Source organism: Lynx rufus, unplaced genomic scaffold (assembly GCF_022079265.1).
Source record: "Lynx rufus isolate CCGP_SWC_20201006 ecotype Redwood Valley unplaced genomic scaffold, mLynRuf1.p SCAF_27, whole genome shotgun sequence".
NCBI lineage: Eukaryota > Metazoa > Chordata > Mammalia > Carnivora > Felidae > Lynx > Lynx rufus.
In genome coordinates this window covers 15266683-15282588 of record NW_025814842.1, presented here as the reverse complement: position 1 = coordinate 15282588, position 15906 = coordinate 15266683, and the positions used below count along the sequence as shown (strand labels likewise).

The window sequence follows — 15906 nt, the reverse complement described above, 5'->3', positions numbered from 1 at the left end:
CCTCAGTGTTGTCAGCCTCTTTGCCAAGCCTGCCCCCTCCTTTGGGCCTTTTCACTTCCATGTTACCTCTGTTTGGGGTAGCCGCATGGCTTGCCCTCTCATTTCCTTCAGGTTTGGCTCAAATCTTTGTCTTTGAGACCACTTCTCCAGTTCTGATACCAGCTACCCAGAGTTTTTGTCAGATTCCACAGGTATAAGGGCCCAGTCTACAAGACTTGTCTCCACTTCAGATGCCAGGGGCCACTAGTCCCGGGGGCCACCTGTGCTTGTGACTGGAACAGCTATAAGTTCGATCCCACGGTCCTCCTTAGGTTCGATAATTTCCCGGAACGATTCACAGAACTCAGGAATTGCCTGACTGGCTACATTTACTGGTTTCTTGTAAAGGACACAAGACAGACACAGACAAATGGCAGACATGCATAGGGCAAGGTATGGTGGAGAGGAATGGCTCAGAGCTTCTGGACCTTCTCTGTGCACCACGTTCTCAGGGTAACAACAATGTGTCCACCAACCCAGAAACTCCCTGAAACCTGTCTGTTAGAGGTATTAATGGACATTTCAAATCATTGGCCATTGATGATTGAACTCACTGGGAACGATGGTACTGAAAGTTCTAAATCTCTAATCATGTTGTTGGTTTTGTGACGACCAGCCTCCCTCCTGTAGCTACCTGGGGCCTACCTCCCCATAAGTTACTTCATTAGGATACCAAAGTCAGTAAGTTCCAAGGGTTTTAGGACCTTTGTGCCTGGAACTAGGGGCAAAGACTGAATGTGTATGCATATTTTTATCTTATGCACCTGTTCTGACACTCCCTGTGTATAATGACAACTATCGTCATACCTGTAATACTGTATTCTTACCCTTTACCCCGATTTATTTTCTTCCATAGCACTGGTCATCCTCTGATTAACTATGTGTTTTCTCATTTCTTTGCTCTGTATCTGTCCATTAGAATGCAAGCTCCCTGAAGGCAGGGACCATGTGTGTCTTGTTCACTGTTGTGTAATATTTCCCAGAACTGAGACTGGCATAGTAGATGCCCAGTAAATTAATAGATGCCTGGTAGGCTTGGCTTTAATCCTGGGAGCTTAGACTACTTAGCAAAAAATAGGAAGGCATTTTCCAGAGTGCCGACACCTGGCTAGAGGTTTGAGCTTTCCCCAAACGTTGGGTTCATTTTGTTTGGAGAAGAGCTAGCAGGTGTTTTGTCTGGGGGGTAAAGGGTGGATGTTGCCCAGGCTCTGTGTGCACTTGTTCCATATACAGATTGTCACTGATGGGCTCTTCTCTGCCCAGGGTCCCCCCCAGCTTTGGTGTAGTGGCTGACTCTGAGCCCAGAACCCCTCTGGGGTTCTGTCAGGAACAGGGACTGTCCCCTAGGGCTTTCTCCTCCTTGTCAACCTGCTTCTGTTTGCTTTTTATCTTCCAGAAACATGTCAGATTTCTTACATCCCACATTCTCTTCCCTCTTCAGGATTTCTTACCTCCTCTATGTTTATTCTAGTGGGGCAGAGCAGCTGGAATGTCAAAAGCCAATTTAGATTTAGTCCCGTATATGTACTTACAGAGTGAGAACAGCACTGTTGAATGATTGATCTCCATAAAGATGCTTGGGAAAATGGTAGAAGTGAGAATAGCGTTTGGGTTTATGATGATAAATGTCAGTGACTGCAAAAAGTTTTTCATGATAAACGCCTATTCCCTTGCTGGCAGAGGTAAATTAAGACTGTACTTTGCTTATTTAGCTCATCGAAGAGTTTGTGTGATTTTTTTTTTTTTTTTTTCCCATTAGGGATTTGCAGCAAGTCTTGCTGAAGCAGTTACCTCCCTAGGTCTGCCTGTGGCAGTTATTAATCTCCAAGAATACGATCCAGATGATCATCTAGTAGAAGAGGTTGGTAATTGTGTTAAGTTTTTCTTCAGTCCAAACTCTCAGATGTAACTGACCTCCTGCATTCTGGGATAAATAGAATCTTCAGAACAAATTTCGTTTTCATGCTAAGGCATTTCAGTTGGCTGAGTTTGCAGGGTCAGTTAGAGGTGTTGAATATATGGTGTGGGACCCGTCCCTCTGGCATGTGGTCTCTCCTGGGGTGGGGGTAAGCGTGGGGAAGCTTGGTGGCTTGAAGTTCCCTCCTCCCTCCTGAACCAACCTCATAATCCAGGGAAGACTGTGATTGATGGCAGTGTGCAGAGCACGTGAACCACGCGTGAGATTGCTGAGAGGCCAGGAGCCACTTGGGTAGCAGAAAGGATGGGTTTGGGACTTACAGAAGTCTCTCACTACCTGCGTGACCTCTGTGCATTACTTAATTATCTGTGTGGGTTTAATTTCTTCACCTGAGAAATGCCCCTTGCTCTCGTCTAGTTACACTCAGAGAAGTTTGCCTTACAGCACTGATTCTCAAGGCATGGTCCTCGAACCAGCATTCTCAGCATCTCCTGGGAACTTGTTGGAAATGCAGGCCGGCCCCGCTGAATCAAAGTCTGGATGGGGGACTGTATTTTTACAGGTGCTCCAGGTGATTCTGAAGCAGCTAAAGTTGGAGAAGCACGTAGAGCAGGGGTTAATGAACTACTTCTGTAAGGGGCCAGATAGTAAATATCATCTGATTTGGGCGCTGTGCACACAGTTCTGCCTTTGAGGCACAAAACAACCATAGGCAATGTAAATGAATGAGTGTGCTGTGTTCTACTAACACTTTGTTTTTAAAAAAAACAGGCAGTGAGCTGGACTGGGCCTATGGGACATAGTTTGCCAGCCCCTTCTTAGTCGATAGCCTCCTAGCTGTAACTGTCCATTTCTTTCTCCCATAAGAAAATGGTGGGGTGCAAATGAGTGACCTTGAATCTGCTCAGAATTTCTTGTGAAAAATTATTAGCAAACTTTGAGATTTAACTATTTTTTTTTACCATCAAAATATTTTATTGGGATTTAATTATTAATAAAGGATTGCTTATAACTTATCTCATGACTTGGAATTTAAAAACAACATTTTTTTAGGGGCGCCTGGGTGGCGCAGTCGGTTAAGCGTCCGACTTCAGCCAGGTCACGATCTCGCGGTCCGTGAGTTCGAGCCCCGCGTCGGGCTCTGGGCTGATGGCTCAGAGCCTGGAGCCTGTTTCCGATTCTGTGTCTCCCTCTCTCTCTGCCCCTCCCCCGTTCATGCTCTGTCTCTCTCTGTCCCAAAAAAAAGAAATAAACGTTGAAAAAAAAAATTAAAAAAACAACAACAACATTTTTTTAAAGGTTTGTTTATTTATTTATTTAGAGAGAAAGGATGTGAATGAAGGAGGGGCAGAGAAAAGGGAGAGAGGATCCCAAGCACACTCCGCATTTGATCTCATGACCGTGAGATCTTGACCTAGGCTGATATCAAGAGTTGGCCACTTAACTGACTGAGCCCCCCAGGCGCCCCATGACTCGGAATTTTTGAGGTTCATTCAAGCAGATTGGAATACCATGGCTAGCAGGACTGAAGGCGTATTTTGTTTCCCCGTGTAGATGATAGTGCCACGTGTTAAGTTACCTTACATTTAAAAAGTTTATTACATTAATTTTTCAGATAGTTTTAATGAGATCTTTCTGTTTTTCTTCCCGACTGATTTGGATTTTGTTTCCAGTAGGGCAGTTGGAGATGATAGGAGCTGATAGTCTGAGGACTGGAATGGAATATTATATATTCCATTAAGGGCACCAGGGGTGTATTGGCAGGGGCAAAGGACTGGGTTTTTCTCCCCGTGCAAAGTGTTCTTGCTCTGTTTTCTTCCACTTTTGAAAGTGAGTAACATTTTGAAAGCACCCTGTGCCCTTAGAGATTCGTATTAATGTGGATGTCAGCATTTTAAAAAGGGATTTTCTTCACTGGTAAGTTATATTGTGAATATTCTTCTGAAATAATTACTTTCTTGGTTAGGTTACTAGTAAAAACGTTTGTGCCTTCGTGGTTGCTACGTATACTGATGGTCGACCCACTGAAAGTGCAGAGTGGTTCTGCAAATGGTTAGAGGAGGCATCCAGTGATTTCCGATTTGGCAAAACTTACCTGAAGGGTATGAGATATGCTGTATTTGGCCTGGGAAATTCTGCCTATGCGAACCACTTCAACAAGGTAGGTACAAAGTAGGTGTATGTTGAATTGTAGGGATAAATTCTCTTTTAATAAAAAAAAAAAATTCATACACACATTTGTGTGTGAAATAATCCACAAACTTTGGTACTTAATAATAAACTTGTTGTGTTACTCTATTATAATGGGGAATTGTTACACATATGTATCCAAGGTTGGTGCGTAGTAGGCGGTCAGTAAATTTTATTGAATAAAATGCTTATACCTCCTGTTGTCTAGTGTCTTAGTGGCCTGGATTCACGGTCATTGAGTCTAGTCTGCCGTCCCCAGGCAAGACCTTGTGGATGGAAGATCAGTGGTTCTTTGGACTGTCTCAGCTGCCTGTTCTATAGTTGAACAACCTTTATGGCTCAGGCTAACTCTGAATACCGTTGAGCTCATTGTCTTTTAATGATTAATTTTTTTTAACGCTTATTTATTTTTGAGAGATAGAGACAGCACGAGTGAGGGAGGGGCAGAGAGAGAGGGGGGAGACACAGTATCTGAAATGGATTTGGGCTGCAGCTCGGGAACGGTGAGATCATGACCGAGGCTGAAGTCGGACGCTTAACCAACTGAGCTACCCAGGCGCCCCAGTCATTAGTTTTTAAAGGGAAATAGAAGAAAAGCATTTGCTGCCTTTTATGTAGTAAGACATTGTTTTGTTTTCCTAGATCTTTTTTCTAAATGCAATTAACTTGGGCTCCTTTTCTTTTGCGTTCTATTCTCTATACTTTAAGTAATAAAAATATAGAGCCTCTCCATTCCTTGAGATTCTAAACAGTTACTGGAACTTTTTGTATATGTACCTCTTCCCAAAATTGGGCCCAGCCAGGCTCACCTGTCTTTGGTAGAATGTGAGTAGAGGTGAAGGTAGAGATCTTCTTTTGAGCTTGTTTTCATTCAGTTGTTATATCAAGATGTGTATTTCTGGCTATATTTTCAAAGGAATTAGAAAAAAAAAAGGTAAAATTCAGATATGTAAGTGTTTAATGCCTTGCCACTCACAAAGCCTGTTAAGTTTTGAACTCTCTCTCTCTTTTTTTTTTTTTTTTAATGATTTAGTTTGTGAGAGAGAGGGAGAGAGCCACGAGTACGAGCAGAGGAGGGGCAGAGAGAGAGAGGGAGAGAATCCCAGGCAGGCTCCTTGCTGTCAGTGCGGAGCTCCACACAGCTGTGAGATCCCGAGTGGCGCTGAAATCAAAAGTAGGATGGTTAACCAACCCAGGCGCCCCTTAAGTTTGTGAGCTCTTAACCATGCATCTTGGCAATCCCTGTACCTCAGCCTAACTGCTTCTTACTGCAATACGTTCAAGTTCTGAATTTATAAAGCCATGAGTCGTGCCAGACGGGCTGCACTTTCTTATTAAAGTGGGCTTTGCTACATTCTGAATCTCATTTTGCTAATGAGTTATTTTATTCTGACCATGACTTAGAATAGGAGTTTTCAGAGTCTTTTTTTAGGTAGTAATCTTAACCTTAATAAAAGGGTTTGTCTGTCCCTTTGTTTAAAAAAAAGTCTTTTGCAAGGTGCCTGGGTGGCTCAGTCAGTCGAGCGTCTGACTTCAGCTTAGGGTAATCTTGGCAGTTCATGAGTTCGAGCTCCGCATCGGGCTCACTGCTGTCAGTGTGGAGCCCGCTTTGGATCCTCTGTACCCCCGCTTTTTGTCCCTCCCCCACTTGCACTCTAAATTTTTTGTAATGTTTATTTTTGAGAGAGAGAGAAGCAGAACCTGAGCAGGGGAGGGGCAGAGAGAGAGAGGGAGACAGAATCTGAAGCAGGCTCCAGGCTCTGAGCTGTGAGCACAGAGCCCCACGTGGGGCTCGAACCCACACACTATGAGATCATGACCTGAGCCGAAGTCAGACGCTTAGCCGACGGAGCCACCCGGGTGCCCCAAGACATTGAAAAAATAACAATAAAATAAAGTCTCTTGCAGAATCTTGTCCGAATGTAACCAGTGTAGCGTTTCAGGTTGCGGCTGGGGTGGAGGGCCTGCTGCCCTTCGGCTAAGCTCCCTTTTCCCAGCAGCAGCCAGTGACAGGGGTCCCCGAGGATCACGGACCTTTTGCAGAGCAGTCTACAAGCCTGTGATGCCGAGGATTATCTGTCTTCTTGCAGGTTGGCAAGAATGTCGATAAGTGGCTCTGGATGCTTGGAGCTCACCGTGTGATGGCTAGAGGGGAGGGTGACTGTGACGTGGTTAAAAGCAAACATGGCAGCATTGAAGCCGACTTCAGAGTTTGGAAGACCAAGTTCATCTCCCGGCTCCAGGCACTTCGGAAAGGAGAGAGAAAACCCTGTGGCGGCAACTGCAAGAAAGGCCAGTGTGAATCATCTGCGGTACGGAGCCTCTGTGTCCCTGTCTCGCTGCTTTGCCCTGGTGTTTGGAGGTGCTGAACCTCACCTCTGCCCGGAGAAGCGCCTTCTCTGGCTTCTAGTTAGAGGGAAGCTCTGAGACTCAGGCGGTGGCGTTTTAGAGAGAGAGCGGCCTTAAGAGTGAAGCCAGTTTGTGCTGTGTGCCTTCCCACCTCTCCTATTTAATAGTTACGTGGCCAGCAGGTAGTTAATAGTTAATAGTTACACGGCCAGAGGCCTGAAGTTAGCTGAGCTCCTGTCCTCGTGTCCCCTAACCACGTCCTCCTGCTGAGCTGTCTTACTGAACGATTCCTTTAGTCACTCAGACTGGAAGGCTGTCCCATCCTAGATTCCTGTCCTCTGTCCCTCACATTCTAAACAAGTCTCTTGGCTCCTGTTTCAGGTACCTGGTTCCTTGGAAGCTCATGTCACTAGGCTGTTTCACGGCTGTCTCTCTGTTCTTTGGCACTGGGTCGCTTGTGTCATTCAGGAACCACTTTACATTCTGACTCACTTTCTCTCCACCCTTGTTCCTGTCATTACCCTTTGGGGCAAAGCCATCCATGGAGGTGATTGATCCAGCCGCCCGACCTGCCAGTTGCCTGGCCTTCGTACCCCCAGCAGGCATGTTCTTCACTCACCTAGGCCTCTTCCAGGGTCATCTCTGAAATTTCATGTTCCTGTGACCTGAACTCTGACCTGCCTCAGGTGTCCTACTTTATTTACAATTCTTTTGATCCCATGCCTTTTTCATTGGGGAGTGAAAACTGCTTTCTTCACTTCTGCCCTTATCCAGGTTAGGTTTTATGCTCATTCTCTTATAAACGTCTTCAGTTGCCTTGCCTTCCACTCCCTTTTCTCACCCAAATGGCCAAACCCCAAGCCAGGTTGAAACCTCCCACCTGCCTTCCCCTTTGCCTGCTGCTTGCTCTTTGACCCTGGATTCACGACCACAGGCCTATGTATGCACTCAAACCTGCCCAGCAGTCTCCAGCGTTCTTGTGTGAGTTCCCTTTCTCACTCTCCAAGATGACTGATTAATACTCTCCATGCCTGGGGGCGCCTGGGTGGCTCAGTTGGGTGAGCGTCTCACTCTTGATTTCGGCTCAGGTCATGATCTCACGGTTTGTGGGTTCGAGCCCCACACCTAGCTCTGTGCTGACAGTGTGGAGCCTGCTTAAGATTCTCTCTCTCAGGGGGTGCCTGGGTGGCTCAGTGGGTTAAGCGTCTGACTCTTGATTACGGCTCATGTCATCATCTCACAATTCGTGAGTTCCAGCCCCACAGTGGGCTCCAGGCTGGCAGTATGGAGCTTGCTTGGGATTCTCTGTTCCTCTCTCTGCTCCTCTCCTGTTCATTCATTCTCTCTCTCTCTCTCTCTCTCTCTCTCTCAAAGTGAATAAATAAACTTAAAAAAACCCCAATTCTCTCTCCCTGTCTCTCTCTGCCCCTTCCCTACTGGTGTGCTTGAGAGTGCGTGCTCTCTCTCTCTCTCAAAAAGAAATAAATAAACCTAAAAAAAAGACTTCTCTCTGCCCCTTCCTCCAGCTCTTGTAGGAGGCCATCAGAGATCTCTTGTAGCCCCCAACCCCATCCACACATCTTCCCCATCTCTTATGTGGCAGGAGACCGAGGGTGTGAGTCCTGCGAGAGCCGTTCTGTGCATGCGCTGGAATCAAGGACTTTGTCCCTTTGTTTATTGCGTCTCTCTCCTGTATTGTTAGTCTCTTCCATTCTGCCAGATTGTTCCTGTAAGTTTATGAACGTGCCCTGGGATCACCTGTGTTCAAACAAACAGGAAAAGCAAATATAAAACAAATGTTTCTGTTTTGTGTGTTTCAGCTGCTGTTTTGTTTTTCTGTTCTCCCTCTTTTTTTTTTAAGTTTTTTTTTTAATGTTTATTTATTTTTGAGACAGAGAGAGACAGAGCATGAGCAGGGGAGGGGCAGAGAGAGAGGGAGGCACAGAATCTGAAGCAGGTTCCAGATTCTGAGCTGTCAGCACAGAGCCCAATGTGGGGCTCGAACTCGTCAACTGCGAGATCATGACCTGAGCCGAAGTCAGACGCTCAACCAACTGAGCCACCTAGGCGCCCCTGTTCTCTTTTATAGCCATTCTTTTTGCTTATGTTTGCTTCCCTTCCCACCAGTTGGTCTTTTAATATTTTTTTACACTGTTTAAACAAATTGAGGTAAAATTCACATAACATATCATTAACCATTGTAAAGGATACAATCCAGTGGTATTTAGGACAGAGTCCTGTGCAACCACTTTTGTATGTGTTGGTACGCTTGTTCATTTTTCAGACTGGCCAGTTTCTAACTGATCTATGTCCGTGTTTGCTGGTTCTTCTGTCGGCTCAAGTCTGCTACTGAAACCCTGTAAGGAGATTTTAGTTTGGTTCTTATGTTTTTCAGATCAAGAATTTCTTTGTTTCCTTTTTATGATTTCTGTCTTTGTGTCGATATTCTGTATTTCGACATCGTTCTCCTAGTTTCCTTCAGCTCTTGGAGCATATTTAAGACCATCGGCTTAAAATCTTTTATTTAGTGAAGTCCAGTGTCAGGGATGGTTTTGGTTGATTTCTTCTGCAGGTAGGCCAGACTTTTTTATTTCTTTGCATGCTTCATAATATTGTGTTGAAAATTGCGAGTTTTGAATATTATAAGGTATTAACCCTGGAAACCAGATTCTTTCCCCCCTCAGGGTTTATTTTTGTAGTTTGCTATGGGTTATAATTGTTTGTTTATTGACTTTAAAAACTATCTTTTTAAAGACTGCCTATTGTACATGGTTTCTTTACTTTGTATTCAGCTAGTGTTGTGACAGATTTTCTTGAATGTCATTTTTGGGTTTCCTTTTTCCTGATTCAGTGTTTACTTGGGTCTTGTAAGCCTTTGTCAGAACTCTGGGAATTAGAGTTGAGTCTATTGGTTTTTGCTTAGTTTTTAGGTGTTTCTGTGGGAGAACAGGCCCTTGGAGTTGTCTATTCTGCTATTTTGCTGATGTCACTCTCGGTTTTTAACATGTAAACAGATTTAAGTAAAAAAATTTTTTTAATCAAAAGTAACACTTGTACATTTAAGACTTCAAATAGTACTTCTAGGCTTTTAATTAAAAACTATCCTTTCTTCCCTTATTCTGTCTAATTCTTATTTTCCCAGGGTTGTCACTTTTAATTCTTGCTGTTTCATCAGACATTTTACCTCTACATTCCTAAATAATAGGCTCTTCTTGCTATTTCTTGATTTTTAAAACATTTCACAATCTCTCTCCCTCTCATGGACACACACACACACACACACACGCAGTGTCACTTTTCCTCTCATTTTCTTGTGCAGTTGTAGCACATTTTCTGGCTAGACTGTTGCTTCATTATTGTGACTATATATGTGCTCACATTTCTGCTGTATATTATGTTATTATATTTTCATTCTTTAAAAAAAACTTTTTAACATTTTTTTCTGAGAGAGAGAGAGAGTCAGAGAGAGTCAGAGGGAGTCAGAGTGTGAGCAGGGGAGGGGCAGAGAGAGAGGGAGACACAGAATCCAAAGCAGGCTCCAAGCTCTGAGCTGTCAGCACAGAGTCTGACGTGGGGCTCGAACTCATGAGCCATGAGATCATGACCTGAGCCGTCGTCAGAGGCTTAACCTACTACTGACCCACCCAGGTGCCCCACATTTTCACTCTTACACATTAATTTCCCTTAGGTAATGGCTACATCAGTTTTGATTTCTCTATAATTATCACTGATTCATTCTAAAGTTCTATTGGAATGAAAATTATTTCTTAGTGTTCTGTAGTTTTTGTTGATTTCTTGGAGGCTTCTCACGAGTCCTTATTCCTCCACTTTGGTGTGGCTGCAGTCCCAACCTTGGTGTGGGTGGAGTCCTGTGTCTTCTGTCTGCTGTGATGCACAGCCTTCCTGTCACTGGTTTACTGGGTTGGATTTCCTGATTCTGGTATCTCCTTTATCTTCTAATTTCTTAGTTAGCTCTTGTTTTTGGAGCACGTTCTCTAATAGTTCTCTGAGAAAGGTTGTTTCGGAAGTAGATTTTCAGAATGTTTATATCTACATGTCTTTATTTTGCCTTCATAGTTGATTGATGCTTCACTGAGTATAGAGTTCTAGCTGGGAGTCATTCCCCCCCGCCCTGCCCCCAAATTGAACACAGTGATCTGTTGTCTTCTAGTTAGAGTATTGCTTTTGGGAATTTTGGTTTAATTTGGTTCTGTGTTTTTATTATAAAATTCTCCTTTTTTTAAAAAAAAAAATTTTTTTTTTTAGCGTTTATTTATTTTTGAGACAGAGAGAGACAGAGCATGAACGGGGGAGGGGCAGAGAGAGAGGGAGACAGAATCGGAAGCAGGCTCCAGGCTCTGAGCCATCAGCCCAGAGCCCAACGCGGGGCTCAAACTCACGGACCGTGAGATCGTGACCTGAGCTGAAGTCGGATGCTTAACCAACTGAGCCACCCAGGCGCCCCAAAATTCTTCTTTACCCCTCCCAGAAACTTTAGAATTTTTGAATAAAATCCCTGTATCTATTCTTAGCTCTTGCCTCCCCCCTCCTCCTGCCCCAAAACTCTCTGCCTATGTTTTCTGCTTTCTCCTCTTACATGGAATGTTTATTTCTAGTTTACATGTACATGAGAGATGTAGCCTTGTGGGGTCCCAGCTTTGACTTTGGTCTTCTGTGTTAGACTCTCCTCCTAGTATTGTTTCCTCGACTTTCCTCTTCCCTGGTCCTGTCCAGCTGTCAGAATAGGTTCTCCGGAGTTCAGCAGATACCCTCCACTCCATCACTCGCTTACCTCCTAGGATTCCCTTTTCAGTTGATGCTTGTCCACTTTTAATTCCTCGTATGTTTGTCGACTCAGTGATACGCTTGAAATTGTGCTACTAAAATATTCTGTTACTCAGTGTTGGTTATTTTCCACAGGAAGGGTGTTCAGTGTCTTTCACACCCTGCAGCTGGGAGCAGAAGTCCCAGTTCACGCTCGCCCACTCCGCTTTGGCGCTCTGCCCCACGGTGGCTGCTCCTTTCTAGGTCCGAGGACATCATGTTGTCAAGCCCCGTGGGTATTTCTCTGCCTTCATTTTGCTTGGCCTCTTCATAGGGTTTGATACCGCAATTCCTTCTTAGAATCACTCTTCTCTTGACTTTCACAATACCATTCTCGTGGTTTTCTTCCTTTTTTCCCCTGGGATCTTCTTCCCTTACCTAACCTCTGCGTGTTGGAACGATTCAGGGCTTGGTGTGAGGTTCTTTTCTTTGTTGATACTTTCTTCCTGGATGATCTTACCCAGTTTCATGGCAGTTAAGTACTGTCTGAATGCTAGTTATTCCTAAGTTTATATTTTTGTCCCTGAGGTCTGCCTGGAATTTTGTTCTCTTATGTGCATCCTTTTTGAAATCTCTGCTTGGAGGTCTGAGGCATCTCATACTTTACAAATTCAAAATGGAGCTTTTCATTTCCACTCTTCTGGTCTATTTCTCCCCAAATCTTTCTCATCTCAGTAAACAGCACCACCGTCTCAATTACTTAAAAAAGAAACTTAAGAGTCGTGCTTAATTCCTTCCTTTTCCTCATTCCTGCCTTTAGTTCTTCACTAAGCCTGGTTGGTTCTGTCTAAAAGAGAGGTCAGGAAACTTTTCTGTGAAGGGCCAGCTAATAAATATTTCCATGTTTGTGGGCCACATGGTTTCTGTTGCAACTGTCAGTCCGGTCATTGTATTAAGAACATAGCTATAGATAATGTGTAAGTGATGGCTTCCTTTAGATTTGGCCTGAGGCTGGCTGCATTTGGCTTGCAGGCCATACTTGCTGAACCTGTAGCCTAAAATATCTCAGATCTGTCCCATGAACTCACAATCTTGGAGGCTCGCTACTTTGAACAATATATTTCTGAAACATTGATGTTCCAGGAGGAAGAGCCCTTTGAGAGCACCAGTGAGGAAGAGTCTGGTACTGAGGACCACCAGAATCTAAATTCTGTCGTTGATGTTGAGGACCTCGGCAAAATTATGAATTGTGTGAAGAAAGAAAAGGTACCGTAACTTTGGGAAAGAGTGCACCTGGATCCCGCTGTTAGCTAACATCTAACATTTGCCTCTTGTCTTGAGAGTTTTCTACTTCTTTGCCATTTTTACATGAACTTTGTGAAAATCTTCCCTCTAAGCTCTGTGAAAATGAGCTTGTAGTAGGATAGGCAGATTTTAGGGCAGGAATTGAGGGAAGGGTGGATGGTTAGAGGGACTTCAATGTTGTGACTGAGGAGACAGGGTGAACAGCATGAAGATGGACTCGTGCTGAGATTCCAAGTAGAACTCTCTCTCTCTCTCTCTCTCTTTTTTTAAAATATTTATTTATTTTTGAGAGAGAGAGAGAGGTAGAGAGACACAGAATCCGAAGCAGGCTCCAGTCTCTGAGCTGTCAGCACAGAGCCTGACGTGGGGCTCGAACTCACGAACCGTGAGATCACGAACTGGGCTGAAGTCGGACACTTAACCGACTGAGCCACCCAGGCACCCCCCAAGTGGAACTTTCTTCAAGTGCTTCCGCCTCACGTAGAGTGAGGGCTGTTGAGCTTATGGACAGCACCTTGGCCTGGAGGTGTTGAGATCAGTGTAGGTGGAGGCCCTAGGAATCTAGGAAACATTAGTCTGGGTTGTCATTGCCGTAGACAAGATGAATGTGAGAATGTGCGGTGTAGTAGGAGTCTACGCAGATTCCAATGATGTGAAATGGGAGTAGTATACACAATAGTGTAAGAGTGTATAGACTCCATTCATGTGTGAGTTTTGGGAAATGAGAGTATCCTACACTGGGAATGTGCCCAGTGCCTAAGTTTTAGAAACAAAAGAAGTAAAACTACAGAAAAATCCAAGAAAATCAATGATAAAATTGACACAAACTCAAATGAAAGAAATCAGTAAGGTAGCAGGATATAATAAGGTAAAAAGCCAATAGCCTTTATCTTTCTAAACAATAACCAGTTAGAAGCCATAGTGGAAGAGAAGACCCCATTTATAACAGCTATATAAAAGATAAAGAAGTACATAAAAATAAATTTAGAAAGAAATATCCTAAATCTGTGTGATGGAAACTGAAAAAATTCCCGATATCTCTTGTTTTTTAGATGTGGTGACTCACTCACTGTTCTAAAGATGTCACTTCTCTTTAAATTAATACATAAATTTGATGAAATCCCATTAAAAGTTTCAATAACTTTTTTCCCCTAGAGCTAGCCTGGTTGATTCATGTGGAAAAATAAACATGCAAGAATAGTTAGGAAATCCTTGGTATAGTAATGAGAAAGACTGGACCTACCAGATATTAACACTTACTAAAAGGCATCTGTAATTAAAGCTGTGTTTTGGCTCCTGTTGAGACAGATTGATGCAGCAGAATAAAATAGCAGGAGTAGATCCAGGAATATATGGGGATTTCATATATAATAAAAGTGGCATCTCTTTTCCCTGGCAGGGGTATGGCACGACAAGCAGAGAGCTACCTGTGAACATTTAAACTTGGCTCTGTGCATCTCATAGGTCACCATAGACTCCAATTGGGTTAGAGAACTTGTTGAAAAAAAATTTATAAGTAATAGAACCAGATGCATTATTTTATAACTTAGAGAAGAGTTTTCTGTATGATTCAAAATCTAGAAGCAAGAAAAGACTGAATTTACCAATGAGTTTTAAAAAGATTTGCATGGTTATAAGCATATCAAAAGACAAATGATAGAAAGGGAAAGTATGGGGCGCCTGGGTGGCTCAATCGGTTAAGTGTCTGACTCTTTGATATTGGCTCAGGTCATGACCTTGCAGTCCTGGGGTCGAGCTCTGCATTGGGCTCCGTGCTGAGCATGGAGCCTGCTTGGGATTCTCTCTCTCTCTCTCTCTCTCTCTCTCTCTCTCTCTGCCTGCCCCTCTGCTGCTTTCTGTGTGCTCTATTTTTCTCTCTCTCAAACATAAATAAACTTCAAAAAAATTAAAAAGGAAATATTTGCCTCTTCTATAATAAAGAAGGGGTTAATTTTTTTATTATACAGAGCGCTCTTAAAAATCAAAAGAAAAAAGACCTAAAACCTAATAGAAAAAATTGGCCAAACACCTGAATAGGTGAGTCTCAGAAAAAGCTCTACAAATAGACTTTAAGCATATGAAAAAATGCTCACATTCACTCAGAATTAAAGACAGGCACATTAAAACTACTCTGACATGACATTTCTCACCTACCAAAATCACAAAAGTTCAAAAACTGTACGGCATCCATAGCTGGTGAGGCTCTGGGAACATAGGTGCTCACACCTTGCTGAGGGGAGTCCGGAACGGTGTAACCTGTATGGAGGGGCTTTTGATTCACATGCATTTGCCCATCATCCAGCAGGCCTGGTTGTGTGAATTTGCCTTGAAGATTCGTCTTCACAAATACAAAACAGCAGATGCCCAAGGTTATGCCACAAGTATATACAGCAAACAGCTGCCAGAGACTGGTTGAAAAAAGCATGATATATCCACACACTACAGACCTTGTTGTGCATCTGTGAGAAATAATAAGGTGGATCCATGTGTATTAATGAGATTTTCATGTGGTGTTGGATTTCATTTGGAGGTTGATCTGAACATAAGATTTTTTCTAAAAAAATAGTTTATTGTCATGGCAGATTTGCAAATTTATAATTTGAGTGCTGTGTGTGTATAAACGGTATTTTGGAGCTGTGGTTACAGAAAGAACCTTTCACGTTCTGACCACTAAACACCCGGTTCTGTTCAATTCTGACAGTAGCTACCTGGAGTTAGCATCAGACTCTGCAGATTTAGGGCATAGTCTTGCACAGGACTGCCTCCATTTCAGATGGCGGCTCTAAGTAGGGGCCTCCTGCCCTTCCCATCAACTGGTTATAATTTTGGGGTCCCGTGATTGCCCTCAGTTTCGGTAATTTGCTAGAATGACCCAGAACTCACCGAAAGCACTATACTTACAGTTTTAATGGATACGAGTTAGAAACAACCAAGTGGAAAAGACAACAGGAGTTCTGAGAGTAGGGAGGTGGGGAAGAGACTCAAGAGTTTCCGCGCCCTCTCCACGTGAAACCCAGGCACATCCTCCCTTCCCACCATATCCACGTGTCCGCTAACTAGGAAGCTGGTTAGCGTCCAGAATGTTTATTGGGGTTTCATTGTGTAGGCATGATTGATTAGATTATTGGCCATCTGATTCTCCAGCTGACCTCCTTCCCTGTTTCTTTCCCTGGAGATCCAGCTGGCCCAGAGTTGGTCTTTCTGGTTGACCAGCCCCATGCTAAAGCTATCTAGGCCTACCCCCTCAGCCACCTCATTTGCATAACAATGACCCTTCTGGCACTTAGAAAATGCCAAGGTTTTTTGAAGCTCTGTGCCAGGAACTGGGAACAAAAAACAGA

At 43.6% G+C, this 15906-nt stretch overlaps 1 protein-coding gene across 1 annotated transcript in view; it reads left to right on the top strand.

Annotated features, from left to right (window-relative positions):
• LOC124519297 (S-adenosyl-L-methionine-dependent tRNA 4-demethylwyosine synthase TYW1) overlaps nt 1–15906 on the top strand; it is a 213882-nt gene that overhangs the window by 5783 nt on the left and 192193 nt on the right. The window contains exons 4-7 of the mRNA XM_047089449.1: nt 1799–1900; nt 3924–4118; nt 6238–6459; nt 12404–12526. Of these exons, the coding sequence (XP_046945405.1) occupies nt 1799–1900; nt 3924–4118; nt 6238–6459; nt 12404–12526 (642 nt within the window). The remainder of the gene's footprint in view (nt 1–1798; nt 1901–3923; nt 4119–6237; nt 6460–12403; nt 12527–15906) is intronic.